The 23,570-nt window shown below is 44.2% G+C and overlaps 1 protein-coding gene and 1 pseudogene across 1 annotated transcript in view; one reads left to right on the forward strand and one right to left on the reverse strand.

Moving 5' to 3' along the window:
• Positions 1–23,570, reverse strand: part of LOC126191548 (venom dipeptidyl peptidase 4-like) — a 303,127-nt gene that overhangs the window by 15,933 nt on the left and 263,624 nt on the right. The window contains exon 16 of the mRNA XM_049932457.1: positions 6,550–7,563. Within this exon, the coding sequence (XP_049788414.1) occupies positions 6,670–7,563 (894 nt within the window). The 3' untranslated portion in view covers positions 6,550–6,669. The remainder of the gene's footprint in view (positions 1–6,549; positions 7,564–23,570) is intronic.
• Positions 20,299–20,416, forward strand: LOC126089848 (5S ribosomal RNA; annotated as a pseudogene).

Here is a 23,570-nt window from a genome sequence, read left to right on the forward strand (position 1 = left end):
GCCATACTGGCATATCACCCAGCGTGATGGTACGGGGTGCCATTGGTTACAAGTCTCGGTCACCTCTTGTTCGGATTCACGGCACTTTGATCAGTGGACGTTACATTTCAGATGTGTTACGACCCATGGGTTGTACAGAGTTTCAGGGAGAGCATAAGGGAACAATTGACAGGAATGTGGGAAAGAAATACAGTAGAAGAAGAATGGGTAGCTTTGAGGGATGAAGTAGTGAAGCCAGCAGAGGATCAAGTAGGTAAAAAGACAAGGGCTAGTAGAAATCCTTGGGTAACAGAAGAAATATTGAATTTAATTGATGAAAGGAGAAAATATAAAAATGCAGTTAATGAAGCAGGCAAAAAGGAATACAAAAGTCTCAAAAATGAGATCGACAGGAAGTGCAAAATGGCTAAGCAGGGATGGCTAGAGGACAAATGTAAGGATGTAGAGGCTTATCTCACTAGGGGTAAGATAGATACTGCCTACAGGAAAATTAAAGAGACATTTGGAGAAAAGAGTACCACTTGTATGAATATCAAGAGCTCAGATGGCAACCAAGTTCTAAGCAAAGAAGGGAAAGCAGAAAGGTGGAAGGAGTATATAGAGGGTTTATACAAGGGCGATGTACTTCAGGACAATATTATGGAAATGGAAGAGGATGTAGATGAAGATGAAATGGGAGATAAGATACTGCGTGAAGAGTTTGACAGCGCACTGAAAGACCTGAGTCGAAACAAGGCCCCCGGAGCAGACAACATTCCATTGGAACTAATGACGGCCTTGGGAGAGCCAGTCCTGACAAAACTCTACCATCTGATGAGCAAGATTTATGAAACAGGCGAAATACCCTCAGACTTCAAGAAGAATATAATAATTCCAAGCCCAAAGAAAGCAGGTGTTGACAGATGTGAAAATTACCGAACAATCAGTTTAATAAGTCATAGCTGCAAAATACTAACACCAATTCTTTACAGACGAATGGAAAAACTAGTAGAAGCCGACCTCGGGGAAGATCAATTTGGATTCCGTAGAAATACTGGAACACGTGAGGCAATACTGACCTTACGACTTATCTTAGAAGAAAGATTAAGGAAAGGCAAACCTACATTTCAAGCATTTGTAGACTTAGAGAAAGCTTTTGACACTGTTGACTGGAATACTCTCTTTCAGATTCTAAATTTGTCAGGGGTAAAATACAGGGATCGAAAGGCTATTTACAATTTGTACAGAGACCTGATGGCAGTTATAAGAGTCGAGGGACATGAAAGGGAAGCAGCGATTGGGAAGGCACTGAGACAGGGTTGTAGCCTCTCCCCGATGTTATTCAATCTGTATATTGAGCAAGCAGTAAAGGAAACAAAAGAAAAATTCGGAGTAGGTATTAAAATCCATGGAGAAGAAATAAAAACCTTGAGGTTCGCCGATGACATTGTAATTCTGTCAGAGACAGCAAAGGATTTGGAAGAGCAGTTGAGCGGAATGGACAGTGTCTTGAAAGGAGGATATAAGATGAACATCAACAAAAGCTAAACGAGGGTAATTGACTGTAGTCGAATTAAGTCGGGTGATTCTGAGGGAATTAGATTAGGAAGTGAGACACTTAAAGTAGTAAAGGAGTTCTGCTATTGGGGGAGAAAAATAACTGATGATCGTCGAAGTGGAGAGGATATAAAATGTAGACTGGCAATGGCAAGGAAAACGTTTCTGAAGAAGAGAAATTTGTTAACATCGAGTATAGATTTAAGGGTCAGGAAGTTGTTTCTGAAAGTATTTGTATGGAGTGTAGCCACGTATGGAAGTGAAACATGGACGATAAATAGTTTGGACAAGAAGAGAATAGAAGCTTTCGAAATGTGGTGCTACAGAAGAATGCTGAAGATTGGATGGGTAGGTCACATAACTGATGAGGAGGAACTGAAAAGGATTGGGGAGGAGTTTGTGGCACAACGTGACAAGAAGAAGGGACCGGTTGGTAGGACATGTTCTGAGGCATCAAGGGATCACAAATTTAGTATTGGAGGGCAGCGTGGAGGGTAAAAATCGTAGAGGGAGACCAAGAGATGAATACACTAAGCAGATTCAGAAGGATGTAGGCTGCAGTACGTACTGGGAGGTGAAGCAGCTTGCACAGCATAGAGTAGCATGGAGAGCTGCATCAAACCAGTCTCAGGACTGAAGACCACAACAACAACAACAACAACACAGAACAGACCACAGCTGAATACACATATCATGAACACAAGCGCAAAATGTCTGGGAACGACAGAAATGAAGTAAAAGAATGACGTGATGTAAAAGAGTAGACCGAGCGAGGTGACGCAGTGGTTAGCACTGGACTCGCATTCGGGAGGACGACGGTTCACTCCCGCGTCCGGCCATCCTAATTTAGGTATTCCGTGATTTCCCTAAATCGCTCCAGGCAAATGCAGGATGGTTCCTTTGAAAGGGCATTGCCGACTTCCTTCCCCATCCTTCCGTAATCTAATGAGACCGATGACCTCGCAGTTTGGTCTCTTCTCTCAAACAACCCAACCCAACCCAAAAAGAGTAGAAAGTAAAAGAAGGTAGTACAGAAAACATCTGTGACTTAACATTAGCGTTAGAGAAAAGCATTACGCATGATAATCGGTAGAACGCTGATTATATAAACATAGTCCAAATGAAACATACCTTAATGTTTTTGTAGAGAAGTGTAAATTGTGTTAATGCATTAATTAATATAAGCTCTAATACTTTTATTAAATGAATATACTATAAATGGCACAAAGCAATTCATGACTTCTGATTTTTAGGGTTCTGTACCTCAATCGGTAAAAACGGAACCCTTATAGGATAGCTAGGCTGGCGAGTCTGTCTGTCTGCCTGCTAAGAATCCTTTTTTCAGGAACTGGCATATGTGTCACACTGAAATTTCTGTCGCATTCTAAGGTCTATGGTCCCTCAGCGGTGTATAATATTTAAGCTTCTGAGTCAATGCAGTCAAAAGATATGGCCATTTATATCACATATTTAAATAGTTGCCAACTCACTCATCAAAATCAGTAGCGTGGATCCCGCTGACTTGGAGTCATTACGTTTGTGCAAGAAGCAAGGTTTCACATTACAAGTAAAGGAAAAAATCCAAAAATTGTTAAAATGCAATTATATCACACAAACAATCCATTTTTGCCATTAGAACTTATATTGCATTCATCATCCGTCAAAAGAATAACAGAAAGTTATTACAGCATGCAGACATGAACTGTAAGTTGTAGTCACGTTTTTGCTAATAGATTCTTGATTTGGTCCCGGTGGAGATTCGAGTCCTCCCTCGGGCATGGGTGTGTGTGTTTGTCCTTAGGATAATTTAGATTAAGTAGTGTGCAAGCTTAGGGACTGATGACCTTAGCAGTTAAGTGCCATAAGATTTCACACACATTTGAACATTTTTTTGATTCTTGGTTCCTGGAATGGGTGAAATGTCTATCATAATCATGCTCGTACAGAACCCTCAGTGCGTGAGTTCTACTCAGACTTGACCATCTCTTTTACATTAATCTCATCTTACTGCATATTAATTGCTTTTGATGGGAACTGAAATTGTAATTGAAGCACATAAAACTATTTTCAGTACCTATTTTGGCGGATACTGAGGTGAATCTGCTACACTGGGGATAGAATAGTATAGTGGTTCACAGTTATAGCACCACTGATGACTGGAGTGTTCAGTATAAAATTTTTTTGATAAAATACCTCCCAGTAAAAGATCAATTCTTTACACACATCCATCAATTAGATGATAGTTTTTTTTCAGAAAGGAGAAATTCCGATCTCTGTCGCATTCCGACAGTGAAAGAATTCACTTGCAACAAATGAAAAATTATACTGATGCCGCTATTCGGACATGGGTCTCTTGATTACTACGCAGATGATTTAACCATCTACGCCACCTTGGTACAATGGATAGACACAATCGCACGGACTACCCAAGTGTGTCGTCCTGTTCAATCCAAATTGCCATTTGCCACACACTATCAAAGTAGCATCCCCTAGACCTTTTTCTTCTTTTCGCTAATGGCATCACTCGAAGTCTCACATGTGGTCAGGCGAAGAGTGTTCTGCGAATGATTGTATTAGCTTTCATGGCGGATATGTATCTATATGTAGATATAAATCATTTTGTATAGGGGATAAAGGTTTGTAAATAGCTTTCTTTTTCTCATATTTAACTAATGATAATTTGTTACGCATGGGGAAATGCAAATACAGAGAGATGTTTTATTTACCATATTTAGAAGTAACTGTATCAACTAACACCTCCAATTATGAACTATAGATAATAAGGTATTGTTTTAGAAATCTGAAATACATATATTATAAGTCTAAAACACATTTTTATGTATTCTGGAGACAAAAAGACAATCAGAGTGCTGTACAAGAGGCAAATGCTTTGGAATTCACGCAAGGTGTGTCTGATATGTTAATGTCAGTGAAATTTATGTTCTAGTAGTGTCAGTATCGATAAATACACATCATGCTTCATGTTTTATATGAACTCAACATTTTGACAAACTTTATTTACAACGCTATTTTACACTGACCACTGTAAAATGTGTATATTTTGATTTTATGGAAATATTAATGTAACTAAATCTAATAAAAAGGCAGATGAGAAAATAAATAAGAGTTTTAAGAAATATAACTTGAACAAATTAGTATACATTGACTAGATAACATGACTCCATAAAAATACATAGGTCACTCTTAAATATTTCATCCAACAGTTTGAAGGAAATAGCAGTATTACTACAGTGATCTTCTGCATTGTAGCTATAACTACCCATCAATACTCTTATACAAGAAAAAGTTTACAGTTTGAAGGAAATAGCAGTATTACTACAGTGATCTTCTGCATTGTAGCTATAACTACCCATCAATACTCATATACAAGAAAAAGTTTAATCACAATAATAAATTGTTTGTATCATATGTACTGATATTTTACACAGGTCCAATTTTGAAATTTCAGTAACTATATTTTTCTTTTGTGAATTTATTCAGTAACGTAATGTTGATGATGGACTCATAAAAGATGAAGCGAAGGCTTTGGAAAGAAGGAATTGCTTGAGTTATTTTCCAGAAGTTGTCCCAAGCGATTTAAAGAAATCATAGAAACCTGAAACTTGGTGGCTAGACTGGGATTTGAGCTGCCATCCACACAAATGCGAGATCAGTGTCTCACGACTAAGCCACTTAGCTCACCCACACGATACTTTAAGTAGATATTATGACATTAGAAAAAGTTGCCCAGGGGACAAAGCGCAGCTCATAAACCTAACGACAGAGTATCTGTAGATACACAGTAGGATTTTGTGTTGCTGTTATGAACTTCATTCACGAGTCTGAAGAAAACTATTGAATAGTTTTCGATAGAAAACGTAAGAGGAAAGGAAACCAATGTTAATAGTTCGTTGGATTAGTGGCAGACTGTTAGAACATGTCCAGACAGTTATAAGAAAGTATAGGACGTAGCACGTCGAAAAGCTGCCCATTTATGCGTTCTGCGCATTACTTAGCCCTTCCCCTCTACTAATCCCTGGAATCAATGATATTTACTCATTAGTCTGCTCTGTATATCTTACCATAAGTAACGCTGTACGGCGATAAATACTATCCTACAGAGTATAAAGTAGCCACATTTCAGTGGCGATACAGATTTATTTATTGTTGTCATCAGCAACACATTATAAGACATGGCAACAGGGAAGTTGTTTGCCCACTCTCTGCTACCACAAGTGAGCGATACAGATTTATTTATTGTTGTCATCAGCAACACATTGTAAGACATGGCAACATGGAAGTTGTTTGCCCACTCTCTGCTACCACAAGTGAGCAAACCTCCCCCTCGATACTTCCCTATTGCTGTCTTTCTCGGTGCAGAGACACCTTCATTTGTAATACGTACTATAACAGCTATGAGCAAGGGAAAAAGCAACTGTCTACCGACATTACATATAGTTCCTAAAGAGCAGCATGTCGAGCAAAATACGTTACGTTCAAACGACGCAACCCTGCACCATCCTCCTATTATTTTCAACACTGGTGAGCACATTCGAACTAGAGAATTCAGTGTGCAACCCCAACCAGCTTCAGTATAAACTGTAGTTTGTGTGCTGTTATTGGCAATTTTGTAGCACATTAACATTAAGAATAATAACTGCAGATGTGGTGTACCTTGTTCTGCTGTACTTGCATCACCAGAAACTGCACAAGAAACAGCATCTGCTGGTGAACATATTGCGATCCTACTCCTTGCTGGATGGGGTTCTCCCACACTTTATCACTGGAAGCATGCAAAAACACAAAACCATGGGGTTCTACATCCTGCCACCACTTTTTTTATCACTAAGACTGACTTATACAGAGTTTCTAATATTTCACCACTTACAGCTCTCTTGTACAATTTAATTGCTCATACTACTTGCACTAGTGGTAAAAGCAATATTGTATTGAAAATGTACTGTGTTACCAAAGGCATTTACTATGCCAAATGAACAGTTTCTGCCCACTTACCCAAATGTTTCTTCTTCTTTGCAAAATTGGCCAATTATTATGTACCAATGTTGTACATATTAACATGTGGCTCTCACCAATGAAGCAGATGTCACAGATAGAAGAATTGAACTCTTTCTCTTACAGAAAATGCAGGCTGGCCAATGTTGCAACCACTACTGCCATCAGCCTCCCAGCAGTCTTCACAGCACTAGATGGAGTTTGATTGGTCTTCACAGCAGAAGATGAGAATTGAGAGGTCTTCACAGCAGAAGATGGGAATTGAGAGGTCTTCTCAGCAGCAGATGGGGACTGAGTGGTCTTCTCAGCAGCAGATGGGGACTGAGTGGTCTTCTCAGCAGCTGATGGGGACTGAGTGGTCTTCTCAGCAGCTGATGGGGACTGAGTGGTCTTCTCAGCAGCTGATGGGGACTGAGCGGTCTTCTCAGCAGGAGATGGGGACTGAGTGGTCTTCTCAGCAGGAGATGGGGACTGAGTGGTCTTCTCAGCAGCAGATGGGGACTGAGCGGTCTTCTCAGCAGGAGATGGGGACTGAGCGGTCTTCTCAGCAGGAGATGGGGACTGAGTGGTCTTCTCAGCAGGAGATGGGGACTGAGTGGTCTTCTCAGCAGGAGATGGGGACTGAGTGGTCTTCTTAGCAGCAGATGGGGACTGAGTGGTCTTCTCAGCAGCAGATGGGGACTGAGTGGTCTTCTCAGCAGCAGATGGGGACTGAGTGGTCTTCTGAGCAGGAGATGGGGATTGAGCGGTCTTCTCAGCAGGAGATGGGGACTGAGTGGTCTTCTCAATAGGAGCTGGGGACTCAGTGGCCTTCTCAGTAGGAGATGGGGAATAAGTGGTCTTCACAGTAGCAGATGGGGACTCAGTAGTCTTCACAAGAGGGGATGGGGATTGAGTGATCTTCATAAGAGGAGATGGGGATTGTTCATCAAAGCACTCAGTGAAGAAGGCATCAATAGTATGATACAAGTGAGTCCTCAATCCGTTTATCCAGTGATATTCATCTGGGTAAGTCTGTGAACAAAATAATTACTTTGCATTAAAAACAGTTCCAGTCTGTTAGTGAGAGTGAAATCGAGAATTAACATATTGCACAGATGATTAAGGACTACATCATTATACATGTCAAGCTGTGCCAATTAACCAAACTGTAGGCATGTTTCACTCGCATTGTTGGTCCATGATACCATGGAGTTATCCAGATACCAGCAACACATCAAAATTCGACGCATTCCAGACAAATTCATTCAATGTCTAGATATTCAGTGTATTAAGTTATGTAAAATAAGCCAATAGAAAATGAAAGCTATGACCTTAGATTGAGTTTTTCTTTCATATATTATGCAATTTGCCAAATCCTGCTGTTAGAGCACAAAAACGCTAATATGCTCTTCCTTAAAAGACTTTGACACAAGAGTGGGGAACCAGCTGCCTCAAACCTCATTCTGCATCCCCACCAAAAATTTTGCAGTGCAAATACTGCGCTCTTTTAATACAGAATATTCTAAATCCTTTTACCCAATCTCTCTTTGCTGTGATCATAAACAGCAGTCCCACTCACTCTCGGCCGAGCGGCTCTAGGCGCTTCAGTCTGGAACCGTGCGACCACTACGGTCGCAGGTTCGAATCCTGCCTCAGGCATGGAGGTGTGTGTGATGTCCTTAGGTTAGTTAGGTTTAAGTAGTTCTAAGTTGTAGGGGACTGATGACCTCAGATGTTAAGTCCTATAGTACTCAGAGCCATTTGAATCTCTCACTGCCACTGCCTATATATGTCCCTCTCCCACTGTCCCCTTTTTTCTCCCATTGGCACTTTCTCCTGTCTGTCTCTCTCATTGTCACAGTGTTCATTCCTTTATATCTCTCTTCCTTCCCATTGCCCCCTTCTCTGCCACCTTCATTGTCTTTCTCCCACAATCTTTCTGTTCCATTGCCACACTCTCATTTTTTATTTGTTTGCTCTCTATCTCTTCAACCACAATTGCCTCCTCTCCACACACGTCTTTGGCGATGGTTTACTCGGGTTTTGATACCTAGACGTGAACTTTAACACGTGGGTATAGGCTTGGGGGAAAGTGGGCAAATGTTTTAGTGTTGAAGTTCGCTGGTCTGGCAGGGTGGAGGAGACCCCCCCCCCCCCCCCCCCAAGGCTGTGTATGGTCTCCATTCATCTCTATTTTTCATTTCCAATGTCTCATCTGTCTTTTGATCTCACTGCTATTGTCTTCATCCATTTCTCTTTCTCTTTCAATGCCACTTTTTTCTCTCCCACCATCACTGCCTCCCCTCTCTCCCACTAGCACATTCTCCTCTTTCTTCTGCTGTCACTGTCTCTCTGCTACTATTTCTCAGCATAAAAAATCGTGAATATGTTCCAATACCAAAAATTTTGGTGAGGATACCAGAATTAGGTTTGAGGCAGCTGCTACCCCACTTTCCTGTTAGCCTTTTAAGGAGCATATTTGCTTTTTTGTGTTCTGACAGAAGCCTACTTCAACTAGTTCCCTTCTTTTCCCTGCTACAGCGGGGTATGCTGCTTATATAAAACGAATTCTGTAGGTCAGTAAAGTTATGAGAGTTTGTTTAAATACTTCGACACATTTATATACTTTGGCACATATAAACGACAAATAAATACACATAGTCCGCCCCTGGTAGCTGAGTGATCAGCGCGACGGAATATCATACCTAACGGCCCGGGTTCGATTCTCGGCTGGGTCGGAGATTTTCTCCGCTCCGGGATTGGGTGTTGTGTTGTCCTTATCATCATTTCATCCCCATCGACGCCCAAGTTGCCGAAGTGGCGTCAACTAGAAAGACTTGCACCAGATGAACGGTCTACCCGACGGGAGGCCCTAGCCACATGGCATTTTAGTACACATAATACAAAGTGAACAGAATATCGTCTCCCATCCAACGCAAGCTTACTTTACATAAAAATGTACAGTATTTTTAGGCTACACCTGCAGCATATCAAATACTGCGGTATTTGATTTAGAAGTTGAAATAATTTCTCACGACAAAATGATTTTTTGTAAGGTGCCTACGCTGGCAGGTGGCATATCGAAGAAATGAGTCAAGAGAACCTGTATAGGTGTTAAGTTGTCGTTATACAGAGACATGAAGTTGGTGCAAAAATGGTGACTAAAAATATACTTCAGTGACCTCAGAACCCCTCCGTGTGTCCATTACGTCAGTTGAAACTATATTTACGCCTCAGATCGCAGATTACGTACATCAGTACGGTAGCATTGAACCTCTGGATCTCGGCAACAGATAATGATATCGGAAAACGTTACGAGGTGCCCTGGTAACATCATCTTAAGACTATATGCTAAAAAATTCGACGAACTTCCATGAATAGAAATTAACTAAGGGGCCAGTCCCATATTTCTTACTTTTGGTATCCAAAAATCATGGTTTTTCGTGGCTTTCTCACGAACTGTCCATGTACATATCGTGCTTTTATAATCCCCTCAGGCCCACCATAGACCATAACTAATGGAAAAGAACCAACAGATTTGCTCAATCTGCCTCGGATGGGTTTTTAAATTTTGACCATGTACTATAGGATAGATACAGTATACCCGTTCTTCTGATAGGTATACAAATGGTTGCTAGGACATGGGGTATCCAGACTACCTTAGAACCTACGTGATGACTCCCTGAAAAGTACATTTTCGCGTGCGGTGTTTTGGAATATATTGGTACTGGGCATTATCGTACATGGACCAGCGGCTCCTATGCATGCGTGATCATAATAACAAGATCATATGCCTGCTTACAGTAATGGATAAAGCATCTAGTTTCTTGTTCAACCCATACTAGGCATGGCAGAATTAATACTGCGAGCTTCCCGTACAGCTTGACCTGAACAAATCAACTGCATGTATCCATTGGCTGTGCTCACACCGCCATGAAGCTACCAAGCAGGCTTGTATCATGGGGTGCCAATAGGTGTCTGAGCTGCTGCCAGATTTCAGTCATCACAATACCAGTATCCATCTCTCCTCATCCCTGTACAGGGATGTGGCGTTGCATATTTTGACAGGAATTGGTGGCTTATCTATGTGCAGTGTGTCAAATTGATTAAAGGTTTTAGAAAACTGGGATGCTATTTAGAAAATCTAATTGGAGCTGCGATCTTGTTAACTCAATGATCTGCAACAAATGGAAACCAAAAAAATTATCAAAACTCTGTGTAACCTGTACTGATACGCACATTATCAACACGTATATTTCATGGAATATTTACGACCCATAGTTTGAAGATACGACCTGAACTTAATCTCAGCACCAAGTGAAATGGAAAATGTGCTCCGCTTAGGTGCAGCAAGGTAAATGCCTCCTCACACACTTTGAAAGTGCTTGGCTGACTCTGAACGATAATTAGTCAGACGTGATACAAATTGGCACTGTTTAATATGCTATAACAATAATGATCTTTGGTTAGGTCTTCCCCTTGGTCCTAGTAAATCACTGCTTATTAAAGCCAACTATTTTTGCAGTTGGAAATTGGACCATCTCCGTGCCACGTCCTCGAATGTGAAGATCATTTCTCTCACTCAGCCCTCCTTAAGTGACAGATGGTCAGGTCCAACTTCTGCAGGCTGCATGCTTCACAGCAGCCTTTGGTTTTCTGATACAGCTTTGGCTAATAGCCCATAATGAAGCTTCTCACAGTTTAATACACCCTCACGCAAATAAAACGCATGAATATGCTGTATGACCAAAACCTTGACAATGTAATCATGCATAGAGACATTCACAGAGGAATCGTAAATCATCTCAACAGATAAGGTTTCCAGGCTATTTCCACATATCGCAACAGGTGTTGGACAGTGTTGCCAGTAATGCCGAATTGGTCAGACGCAGTAACATCTTGTTCCACACTTTCTGTATAAGGCACCAGTCTGGTCACTTGTAGGTCATGTAAGTAAGTGTCATACAGTTATTTCATGCTTTCCACTGCAAATACTCTTCCGAAATAGGTCTAGGAAGGCCCAACGGTGCCGACCGACCGCCATCGTCCTCAGCCGATAGACGTCACTGGATGCAGATATGGAGGGGCACGCGATCAGCACACTGCCTTTGTCGGTTTTCGTGACCGGAGCCGCTACTTCTCAGTCAAGTAGCTCCTCAATTGGCCTCACAAGGTCTGAGTGCACCCCGCTTGCCAACAGCTCTCGCAGACCCAGACGGTCACCCATCCAAGTGCTACCCAAGCCCGACAGCACTTAACTTCGGTGATCTGGGAGGAACCGGTTTTACCACTGCGGCAAGGCCGTTGGGACGAAGGTAAATACAGGATGTTTAACAATATCCTGATCATGTTGAGCAAGACAGCTGACACTAATGTCAATGATCAATAAAAATGCTGTCCTAGACAGTCTGGATTTGGTATATGACAACCAGACGATTTATGTCACGACTTTAGTACAACTCGGCAACCCGACGATGTACAATGAACGAAACCAATCGTAACCCAATAAATGTATAATAATACAGTTGCGCTGGTCTTATTAATTATAACATAAGTTTAAAAATATTTTCTTAAAAGCGACAGTAATGTCCAAAAATAGCAAAAAGTGCCATATAAACAAATGACTGGAAAAAATACTTCCTCTGAGATATGGACCACCCCATCGTTTGATAAGTATCTATCCACTGACACTACATAAGGTGCACAGTGTGGCTGCCACTCATTGTTACACAGTCCTCAGCCTTCTCCTCAAAGAATCAGGAACTCATGCAAACAGCCGGCCTCTGTGGCCGAGCGGTTCGAGGCGCTTCAGTCCGGAACCGCGTTGTTGCTGCGGTCGCAGGTTCGAATCCTGCCTCGGGCATGGCTGTGTGTGATGTCCTTAGGTTAGTTAGGTTTAAGTAGTTCTAAGTCTAGGGGACTGATGACCTTAGATGTTAAGTCCCATAGTGCTTAGAGCCATTTGAACATTCATGAAAACACGCTTGGCTGCCTGCATTTGGCAACATGCTCCTGTAACGTATCTACATTGAACTAGTCCTGGAATACAGCAATGATGGTCTTGTGGCATCAGGGCTTGCACAGGCTGTAAGTATTCGGCAGTCCCCGCGATCCTCGTCTGGGGGACCGGCAACATCACTGCAGGGATTTAAAGGGTACTAAAGCAGGCTACCTGTCGTAAGAATGACAGTCTACAACTTTGCAAACACTGTTCTATATACAGATATGCAAATAAAACTCTTTGCTACCAAAGGTCATCTAATCGTATTTGAATCCCACAAGCGGTGACAACATATACCAGAAATCGCGAGATATGAAAGCCGGATATCTGCGAGATGCACGTAGCAACAATCCATAAGACATGAACATCGACGACATGCATCATCAGACGCGAGTTTAGAGCAGTTCAGGGTCCGGTTACAATTGTTGCAACGTCAATGGCAGATGCAGAATCGCAACTTACAAGAACAGCAGCAACTGCTGTTATAGTAGCAAGGCTCAATATTGATTGTACCAGAAGGATGTCGTCGCCTTATACAAGAAGTAACAAGGGTGGCAGCAGAAAATCTATGGGAGCAGTTTCCCTGTAATCTTCGTACAGTGCAGCAAACCTGATTGCATCTAAAAGCGTCCATTCACAGCCGAGTTGGTTGGTTGAACCATGCTCATGAACCACCCCTTCTATAAATGTGACCCATTCAGCTGTGTGTAACTGCTGGAAATCGCTTGCCCGTCTCTTACACGTTGTGCACGATGGAGTATGGGCTCGCAGGTAGCGGTCAGTGTAAGCAGGTAATAGCTTGTTGGTGGAACCGATGCACTCTGGCCATGAACCCAACTGCGAGTCCATCAACCACACACAGCCGAGCAGGTCAGGCCAGACCTACTCGTTGAGCATATCAGCGGACCTGTCAGCAACAAATGGAATCCTCGATGCAAGACCAGTCGCCATGACGACAGCCACTACCTGTATGCAGCCGGATCTTTTGTGGCTTCCAGGGGTGGAAATGCATCATTTGGCTCAGAAAGTACCGCTGCTCGGGTTTGATTGCCTTGATTCAGTCACCTCTAGATCAATTTCGCTGACACCAGTGTTGCACAGATTGCATGAAGTGTAATCTCACAGTGTAAATTTTAGACATTTAAGGTTTTATACTAGCCTGCTACCTAATACAATTTAAATGGACTCTTAGTGAGACCTAGACAAAGGTCATTCAATTTCTATGAGAGTGTATGATACTTCACAACGCTTTACAACTAAATAAGTTCCATTACATATTGGCGTCTTAGCCTCATTGGCTAATCTTGGGAAGTTACCATTCCTGTCATGAGGAGCTGGGCCTCAACTACCTGCCACCAACTGTCATGGCTAAGTTTATTATTTCTACTTCTACCACTCTTACTGAAAGATCTACTCTACGTTAACTGTCTACATCAACTACAAAGTGCTGACTGTGCAACAGGTTGTTTTTACTGGTTTTCTTTATCAACAGTCCATTTTGGTCTTTAAGGTATGCTTGGTTGCACATATTGTTTTCACAGTTGTGATTTTGATCTGACTTAGAGAGGAAGCAGCCACCAACGAGATTGACACTCAAAGATTCCTTCCACATCTAGTTTACTTCTACTAGTAGCGGTCTGGTTTGAGGGCCAGTCAGTACACTGTCGATGGTTCACCCATTACGTTCTTCATTCTGTCATGGCTGCCTTTTAGATGCCAATACATCTTTGACGCATCTGAGATATAAGTCTGTTCTGATTGTTCATTGTCCACAGTAATCTTGTTGTGCTTGTCATTGTCCCTTATTAACCAGCCTAGCTTACGTATTAAATTACTGGTTTTCATGGAAGACCTTGATAATGTCAGTCGTCGCTAGCATCTATCTGTCCACAGACGCAATTTGTGCAAAATCTGAGCACTCAAGTACCACTTGCTCAGGTGTGCTGATAGGTACGTCATGCCCACATTATGCCGTTGACATTTGACCTGTTTCATGAGGGTAGACTGGATAGGGGCTCTGTATGACTGCTGAGAAAATGTATGATGCCTTGCGACAGTTTGATGTGTTTCTTAAGTCTTATCCTGGAGTTGGGGAAGAGCTAGAACACTCTTCTCCCTGTCTCCGAAAGGTCCCATTGCTGTTTTTAGACATCTAAAGTTTTGTTTTTGATCTTACTAATAGTGGGGAAATTTACTCAAATGGTTCAAATGGCTCTGAGCACTATGGGACTCAACTGCTGTGGTCATCAGTCCCCTAGAACTTAGAACTACTTAAACCTAACTAACCTAAGGTCATCACACACATCCATGCCCGAGGCAGGATTAGAACCTGCGACCGTAGCAGCAGCGCGGCTCCGGACTGGAGCGCCTAGAACCGCACGACCACCGCGGCCGGCGCAAATTTACTTCCAAGATTTATATGAATAGGTGATCTCTGTTCTTTTGGACATGACGAAAGAATAGACACCACGCATTAATATAATTAATAAGCCTAGATGGGCAATGGATCCATCTGCTTCAGTCCAGATGCACAAGTTCGTCCGACCTCCTGCAGGAATCTCAGAGCAGCGAGCAAGGAGGAAATGGACAGGGACTGCAGATAGGTGGTACTCGGTGGCAATGTGGATTGGCTGTGAGGCTTTCCAAGATAGTCTGCATAGTTATGATACCACTGTGTCCCTGATGGCACAGTGGTTAACTTACCTGTCGAGTAAGCTGAAGATCCCGTGTTCGAATCCTGGTCTGGTACACATTTTAACTCATCGTCGCCACTTCAGGAAAATGCCGGGATAGTTTCCTTGAAAGGCCAAAGCCGACTTCCTTCCCAATCCTTCCCTAATCCGATGGGGCCAATGACCTTGCTGTCTGGCCCCCTCCCCCAAATCAACCAACAAACATTCTACCGTTTATTAGAAAATGGTAACTGATTACTTTAGTTGTCTCTTCTAACTTCCCAACACCCTCCGTCCTTGGAAAATCTCAAGGGGGATGGCGAGCTGGGCCAGCCGACTGATCTTCGTTCCAGCTGGCTGGCAGAGAATGATGCACCTGATTTGTTTCCTCTCCCATGCCATATCCATTCCACCATTGCTCTCATGCACAAGTGTTGTGGTTTGATATCCTCCTGAAGTAGAAACACTCCTCCAATTCTGGGTCTACTTTTTGGTGAATACCCTTTCATCTCATCACAGTATCTTAGCAGTTTCAGATATGCAGTTTTTAATTTACGCCAAAGGTCTTCATTAACCTTTTTCCTCAGTCGGAACTCGTTGTCAAGTTCCTTCCCAATCCGTTCTGGCCCACATGGACATGTTTTCCACCTTTTAGGAAGCCGGTTGCTGTCAACCTCTATCACTCTCTTCTTGAGTTATAGATCTTCAATTCATAGTGGCTTCGGTTACTACTAAAACAGAGTTGAGGCTCTCTTCATTCACATGAGAGCGACGAACTACCTTCCTCAAGCAGCAACTGTGGAGCCTATCATAAGTTTCCATCAGCCTACACTCAAAGCTGCCTGTGTTGTATCTACTTCCGGGTGATTCCTTGATTGGCGCGGAGTACTGTATTTCAGTGTACTGGATTGTTTTGAATACCTTTGACAGTTCATTGTTACTGCATGGAATATTGGAACATTGGCAGAATAAAACGTGAGTGCTAGGCTTCTCCGTCCTGCAGAATGTTGCACGGCAATCAGATATCCATTGTTGGATATGTCACTGACAGGCGCAATAGAACTATATATATTGTGACGCATGTGCATAGGGCTAATTTTAGCATATAGAATTCAGTGGCTGTCAATAATTGTCTTATGGTACGAACTCTGTCCAGTGGTAGTGGAGCCTACATTTTGTCATTTCGAAGACTGTGTATTATCATGCAGGGCGGGCAAGAGTGAAGAACTCACCTGACAACTTTTGCTCACAAAATCCAAAATCCTTCTCGGAGTTCTCCCAGCACAGTGCGTGCACCGAGATGATGAAGTCTTACATGCGTAGGCTTGATCAGAAATGATGACATCTGTTCGGGATAAATGAATGCTTTTCTGTGGTGTATAATGTTTCGCGGATATTTATCGCTATTAAGTGCGACTATTTCCCTTCTGGTTTCTGACAAAAGGAATGGGCTTGCTGCGAGTCCAAATGGCAAACCCATGAAACGATATGTAATTGTAAATGAAAAGCAACAATTTGCTTTTGTTCTACAATATTACGTTTATTGTTAACCGGTTTTCGGCTTACAAGGCCATCTTCAGACATTTGTAAGCCGAAAACTGGTTAACAATAAAAGTAATATTGTAAAACAAAAGCAAACTGGTGCTTTTTATTTATTATAAAGTTGTTCTACCAAGAACCGACGGAAGATTGTGTTAACATGATATGTTATTGTATCATTCATTGCGGTGCAGGCGCCATTCTCTTGTTAGTCCGATATGATACAACAAGAACCTAGCCACATCTCTGTTCACGTCTTTGAAGATCAACTGCAAAAAGCTTGGGCAACATCAGACACTGGTTCTGTTGGAAGTTTTCGAAATTGTAACAAGGTTGCATCGATGATTGGCAGTAAATTAAGTCCTGTTTCTAGGGTGACACCCAAAGATGGAGAGTCTTTTTGATGTGGTGAAACAATTAACACAATTATGAACTGATACTTCCACGGCACTTTTTTTTCACTATATGATAACGCAGGTAAAATGTTTCCACATGTACAGCTCATAGGTGCAGCTTCTACCTGATCCCTCTTAATGTAGTTTGACATGTTCTCATGATAAATGAGCTTCATTCCTCCTTTCACTTGCAGCTTCTTTTGTAAGAGGCAAAGAAGTGTTTCAGCAGTAGAGCAGCTCCTGAAGAAAAGAATATCCTGCTTCTGAGGCAGAGGTACAATTCTGCATTCATTCTCAATTCGGTACGTCTCTTGGAATTTCTGGGAAACAAAACTGTACATAGGTGTCACTCGTCCTCTTGGTACTCTGTTATGTCAGTTGGCTCCAAATCCCAAAAGCAGTGCCCTGCCTAATCAGACATTCCATGACAGCTACCCTCAATGAAGTTAACAGTTGCCTGGTTAGCTGCTGTACCAACTCTGTTTCCAGTGAGAGGGTAACTGAAGATTATGGGAAGAAGAACCAATGAAGATCATACTTTAATCGGTTGTCCCAAGGTGACAGTGTTCCGACAGGAATCTGATCCGATCAGGATACAAATAGGGACATCTTCAGAGTCCTATCTCAGATCCGCCAGCCATGTCTCCTGCCTCAAGGTCGTATCTTCAACAACTTGTGCTACTGTCGGTTATTGTGAAAACTTACAGCTGCATTCTAAAGCTGCAGCTGACATCCGGGCGCTTCTCCTTGAGAGGTATGAAGTGCAGGTTGACTCAGAAGTCGTTATCTCCAGAGTTGTTGTTCCAGGGACACTGAGTTGAAGATATTCAATCAGAAAATGGTTTCCTGTGTCAAGGATTGCACGTGTCAGTTTACTCTTACCACTTGGTCCTCTGATACTCAAGAGCAATTTGCAAGTGTATGTATTGGAAGTCGCTATTTCGGCATTGTTCACTGTCGTGAGGTGCCTATTGCAGATGGAAATGTGGTGCTTACCCTATCACTTTGCACAGGATCCCTTGCCCGTTTAAAACTTTCATTTTGTTGTGGCCATGTCTAAGACATGAGACGCAATTGTTAGTTTCCTTCAGGATGTTTTTTTTTCAAGTTTTTGAGCTTACATCCCTTCGGTAGGCTTTGCCCCATTGCTCTCTCCCTTCGCAGTATACGCAAAAACGGTCTGAATTTTGGTTCTTTCTGTTCTCGTCGCCCTTCGCTTTAACCTTCGCATGAAAACTAGGTGCCGTGTGTACACAACATTCTCAAGTGGCACAGTATTTCCACGTGTCTTGCTTGTGGTGATGGCTCCCTCCACCTCTTCGTTTAAAAACTCCATAGGGCTAAGTTTTAATAGGTGCGGAAATTTATCACAGCGTGCTGCAGAAAATGCTTACGTCTTCCGCTATCAGATGCTGGCCGGAAACATTTTTCATAATTTGACAACTGTGCATGAGAGAGTGATGCGAAAACCACCTCTAGCACTTTTTTTTATTCAATGAAAATTTTGTCGTATTGAAATAGAGAAATATTCAAGCTTTTAAGAAAAGTTGATTTTTCGCGCTACTCTGTATTTATTACGCCATATCTTCTAAATTATGTGTCGTATGGTATCGTATCGTATGTTAACTGGGGGCCTAGAAACGACGGAGAGGCTCCGTCCCCGCCGCAGCCGCAGTGGTCCACAACTCCACGACGACTACCGCAGTCCACTGCACCCCTCCGCCGCCCCACACCGAACCCAGGGTTTCTGGGCGGTTCGGCCCCCGGTGGACCCCCCGGGGAACGTCTCACACCAGACGAGTGTAACCTCTATGTTTGCGTGGTAGAGTAGTGGTGGTGTACGCGTACGTGGAGAACTTGTTTGCGTAGCAATCGCCGATATAGTGTAACTGAGGCGGAGTAAGGGGAACCAGCCCGCATTCGTCGAGGCAGATGGAAAACTGCCTAAAAACCATCCACAGACTGGCCGGTTCACCGGACCTCGACACAAGTCCGCCGGGTGGATTGGTTCCGGGGACCAGGCGCTCCTTCATGCCCGGAAAGCCGTGCGTTTGACCGCACGGCCAACCGGGCGGGCTATGTGTCATACACCAACATAATTTTATAGTTGGCTTCACCAGTACATATCGTTAACGTGTGCAACCTTTTGACCAATAGAGGCAGTAGCAGTGAAGCAATAAATAAAAATTCACGTATTACGCGAAACTTTTACCAAAGCAACATCCGAAATGAAGCCAGCGATCAACTTTTTCCCTTTACGTTTTTTGCGGGGATCAAAGCGAGAGGAAGCTTCGGAAAGGTTTGAATTTATTTTTGCAGTTTGTTGGAAGTCGGTAAGTGCTACAGTTCCCCCTAGACGAGAACAGCATTGTGTGGCTCATAGATTCGGCGCGAGTTCCAGGGCGCTGCAAGGAACATGCAGGACAGTGATCGATTTAAAAATCTATTAATTTTGGCACATGGAAGTTAGGGAGGAGGAGGAAGACGGTATATTATTGGGAAGAGTACTCATGAAGCGCTAAGCAGGTACACAAAGGTTCTTACACCGTGAATAAGAACGAGCGTGTAACATTTGAGTAAAAGAACCGTTGCTCGACGATGCGGAGGAATGCCAGTTCCCACCGACTTATAACGCATATGTATCAGAAATTCATGGACAAAACGTTAGACCCTACGCTTGGCACATCTCGGCGGTTACGACATAACTGAAGATACACTGTGAGGAGCGGAATCATTGATTACTTCAACAGGCCGAATTGTAATCGTCGTCACGACGTTGATCATAAAAACAACAACATCCAATTCATTATAATCGTGGTTAGAGGCTCAGTACAACTATATTTACAGATGTATTACACTGAGCATAATCAAAAACATTTCTTCTTAGATGTTTCACTCATTTTTTTCCGATTTCTGCCCAAATTAACTCCTTTCGCCTTTGCTTTTTCAGGTTGGCATCAGCCATGTTCCACCAAATGTGGTGTACCAATACCAACGCGATTATCTGATAATCCTCTGAGGCAGAGAAGCGGTGAGCCGACATTTCTGATGAATGTTTCAATCATTAGATCGAAGGACTTGCCTACTCTCTTGCTGCCCATGCCCCCGAAAGAAATACTGCAGTTGTCAGCTAGCATTTCGTTGCACCTCTTCGACTTCCGGCAACGGCCTTGCCGCAGTGGATACACCGGTTCCCGTGTCATCACCGAAGTTAAGCGCTGTCGGGCGTGGTCGGCACTTGGATGGGTGACCATCCAGGTCGCCATGTGCTGTTGCCATTTTTCGGGGTGCACTCAGCCTCGTGATGCCAATTGAGGAGCTACTCGACGGAATAGTAGCGGCTTCGGTCAAGAATACCATCATAACGACCGGGAGAGTGGTGCGCTGACCCCACGCCCCTCCTATCCTCATCCTCCACTGAGGATGACACGGCGGTCGGATGGTCACGGTAGGCCACTCGTGGCCTGAAAACGGAGTGCTTTTTACCTCTACGACTTCCCCCACTCCTCCAACCGAAGACATCGCTGCAACGTGCGTGCGGGACAGACTCTTCCCGAAGCAAGCTAGCGTTCCCCACTGATTGAGCCCGCAGCGCGCTGCGTTGTCCGCACCCTGGGAAAACGGTCTGCCATTTTTGCACTGTGCGAGAGGGGAGCGCGGTCTCGCTCGCGTTTTACGCAGCACGTTGTGGGAAATTCCCGCAGCTACGAAAAAGTACCTTAAGGTGTGTAAAATTCTCTTTTGGATCTTTTGCCCTCCTGCTTGGATAAGCCACTGCCAGTATGTTTCTTCTAGGAACACACATAGCACAAAAAGGGCAAGCACACTCCTGCAAAAACCCACATCCACTCCCCGTGCTTGTAGCACTTTGATCCGCTTACGGCTGCCAATGCAGGTGACGTTTGGAGCCTCTGGACCGCGTGAGGTAAAAACGTTAAATTTTTCCAACAAATGAAACTAGCTTTGGATAACAATGTTTTAATCTGCGTGTTTAGAGTTCAAAATTTGCTTTGTTTGTTCATATGTGTCAGCTGTAACAGCACTCCCATCGATCAAATCCTTGGGTTCTCCATCTAGATGTCCACAGAGGAATATGTCCTTATCCATAGCCGATAACACCGAAAACGCATGGAAGCTGTTGTAAGGAGGGTGGTAAATGGGTATTGCTGATGTACATCCTTAGTGCTGAACTGAGATTGCGAGATCGTTTGTGTTCTTGGTCATATATAGGATGGTCCATTGATAGTGACCGCGCCAAATATCTCACGAAATAAGCGTCAAACGAAAAAACTACAAAGAACGAAACTAGTCTAGCTTGAAGGGGGAAACCAGATGGCGCTATGGTTAGCCCGCTAGATGGCGCTGCCTGTGGTGTCACCGCCACACCGCCAGACACCACACTTGCTAGGTGGTAGCTTTAAATCGGCCGCGGTCCATTAGTACATGTCGGACCCGCGTGTCGCCACTGTCAGTAATTGCAGACCGAGCGCCACCACACGGCAGGTCTAGAGAGACGTACTAGCACTCGCCCCAGTTGTACGACGACTTTGCTAGCGACTACACTGACGAAGCCTTTCTCTCATTTGCCGAGAGACAGTTAGAATAGCCTTCAGCTAAGTCCATGGCTACGACCTAGCAAGGCGCCATTAACCATTTCTAGAGAGAGCCTCACTTGTATCATCAAGAATGCTGTATACAAATGATGGATTAAAGTTAAGTATTCCAGCAGCTATGTACTTTTCTTTATAGCATTCATAACGTATCCTGTTTCAGACTTAACGCAAGCCGGCGTGAGTTGACGCGTGCCCTTTCGGCTTCCTCGCCTTGTGTCTAGACTGTCTTGTCTAGACACAACACTGCCATAGGTCAAACAGATATCAACTGCATTTTAACACGGGTAATGTATCACGAAGCAAATACCGTCCGCACTGGCGGAATGTTACGTGATACCACGTACTTATACACTCCTGGAAATGGAAAAAAGAACACATTGACACCGGTGTGTCAGACCCACCATACTTGCTCCGGACACTGCGAGAGGGCTGTACAAGCAATAATCACACGCACGGCACAGCGGATACACCAGGAACCGCGGTGTTGGCCGTCGAATGGCGCTGGCTGCGCAGCATTTGTGCACCGCCGCCGTCAGTGTCAGCCAGTTTGCCGTGGCATACGGAGCTCCATCGCAGTCTTTAACACTGGTAGCATGCCGCGACAGCGTGGACGTGAACCGTATGTGCAGTTGACGGACTTTGAGCGAGGGCGTATAGTGGGCATGCGGGAGGCCGGGTGGACGTACCGCCGAATTGCTCAACACGTGGGGCGTGAGGTCTCCACAGTACATCGATGTTGTCGCCAGTGGTCGGCGGAAGGTGCACGTGCCCGTCGACCTGGGACCGGACCGCAGCGACGCACGGATGCACGCCAAGACCGTAGGATCCTACGCAGTGCCGTAGGGGACCGCACCGCCACTTCCCAGCAAATTAGGGACACTGTTGCTCCTGGGGTATCGGCGAGGACCATTCGCAACCGTCTCCATGAAGCTGGGCTACGGTCCCGCACACCGTTAGGCCGTCTTCCGCTCACGCCCCAACATCGTGCAGCCCGCCTCCAGTGGTGTCGCGACAGGCGTGAATGGAGGGACGAATGGAGACGTGTCGTCTTCAGCGATGAGAGTCGCTTCTGCCTTGGTGCCAATGATGGTCGTATGCGTGTTTGGCGCCGTGCAGGTGAGCGCCACAATCAGGACTGCATACGACCGAGGCACACAGGGCCAACACCCGGCATCATGGTGTGGGGAGCGATCTCCTACACTGGCCGTACACCACTGGTGATCGTCGAGGGGACACTGAATAGTGCACGGTACATCCAAACCGTCATCGAACCCATCGTTCTACCATTCCTAGACCGGCAAGGGAACTTGCTGTTCCAACAGGACAATGCACGTCCGCATGTATCCCGTGCCACCCAACGTGCTCTAGAAGGTGTAAGTCAACTACCCTGGCCAGCATGATCTCCGGATCTGTCCCCCATTGAGCATGTTTGGGACTGGATGAAGCGTCGTCTCACGCGGTCTGCACGTCCAGCACGAACGCTGGTCCAACTGAGGCGCCAGGTAGAAATGGTGTGGCAAGCCGTTCCACAGGACTACATCCAGCATCTCTACGATCGTCTCCATGGGAGAATAGCAGCCTGCATTGCTGCGAAAGGTGGATATACACTGTACTAGTGCCGACATTGTGCATGCTCTGTTGCCTGTGTCTATGTGCCTGTGGTTCTGTCAGTGTGATCATGTGATGTATCTGACCCCAGGAATGTGTCAATAAAGTTTCCCCTTCCTGGGGCAATGAATTCACGGTGTTCTTATTTCAATTTCCAGGAGTGTACGTTTGTGACTATTACAGCGCCTTCTATCACAATGCGATAAAAGTG

The sequence above is a fragment of the Schistocerca cancellata genome, chromosome 6 (assembly GCF_023864275.1).
Source record: "Schistocerca cancellata isolate TAMUIC-IGC-003103 chromosome 6, iqSchCanc2.1, whole genome shotgun sequence".
NCBI lineage: Eukaryota > Metazoa > Arthropoda > Insecta > Orthoptera > Acrididae > Schistocerca > Schistocerca cancellata.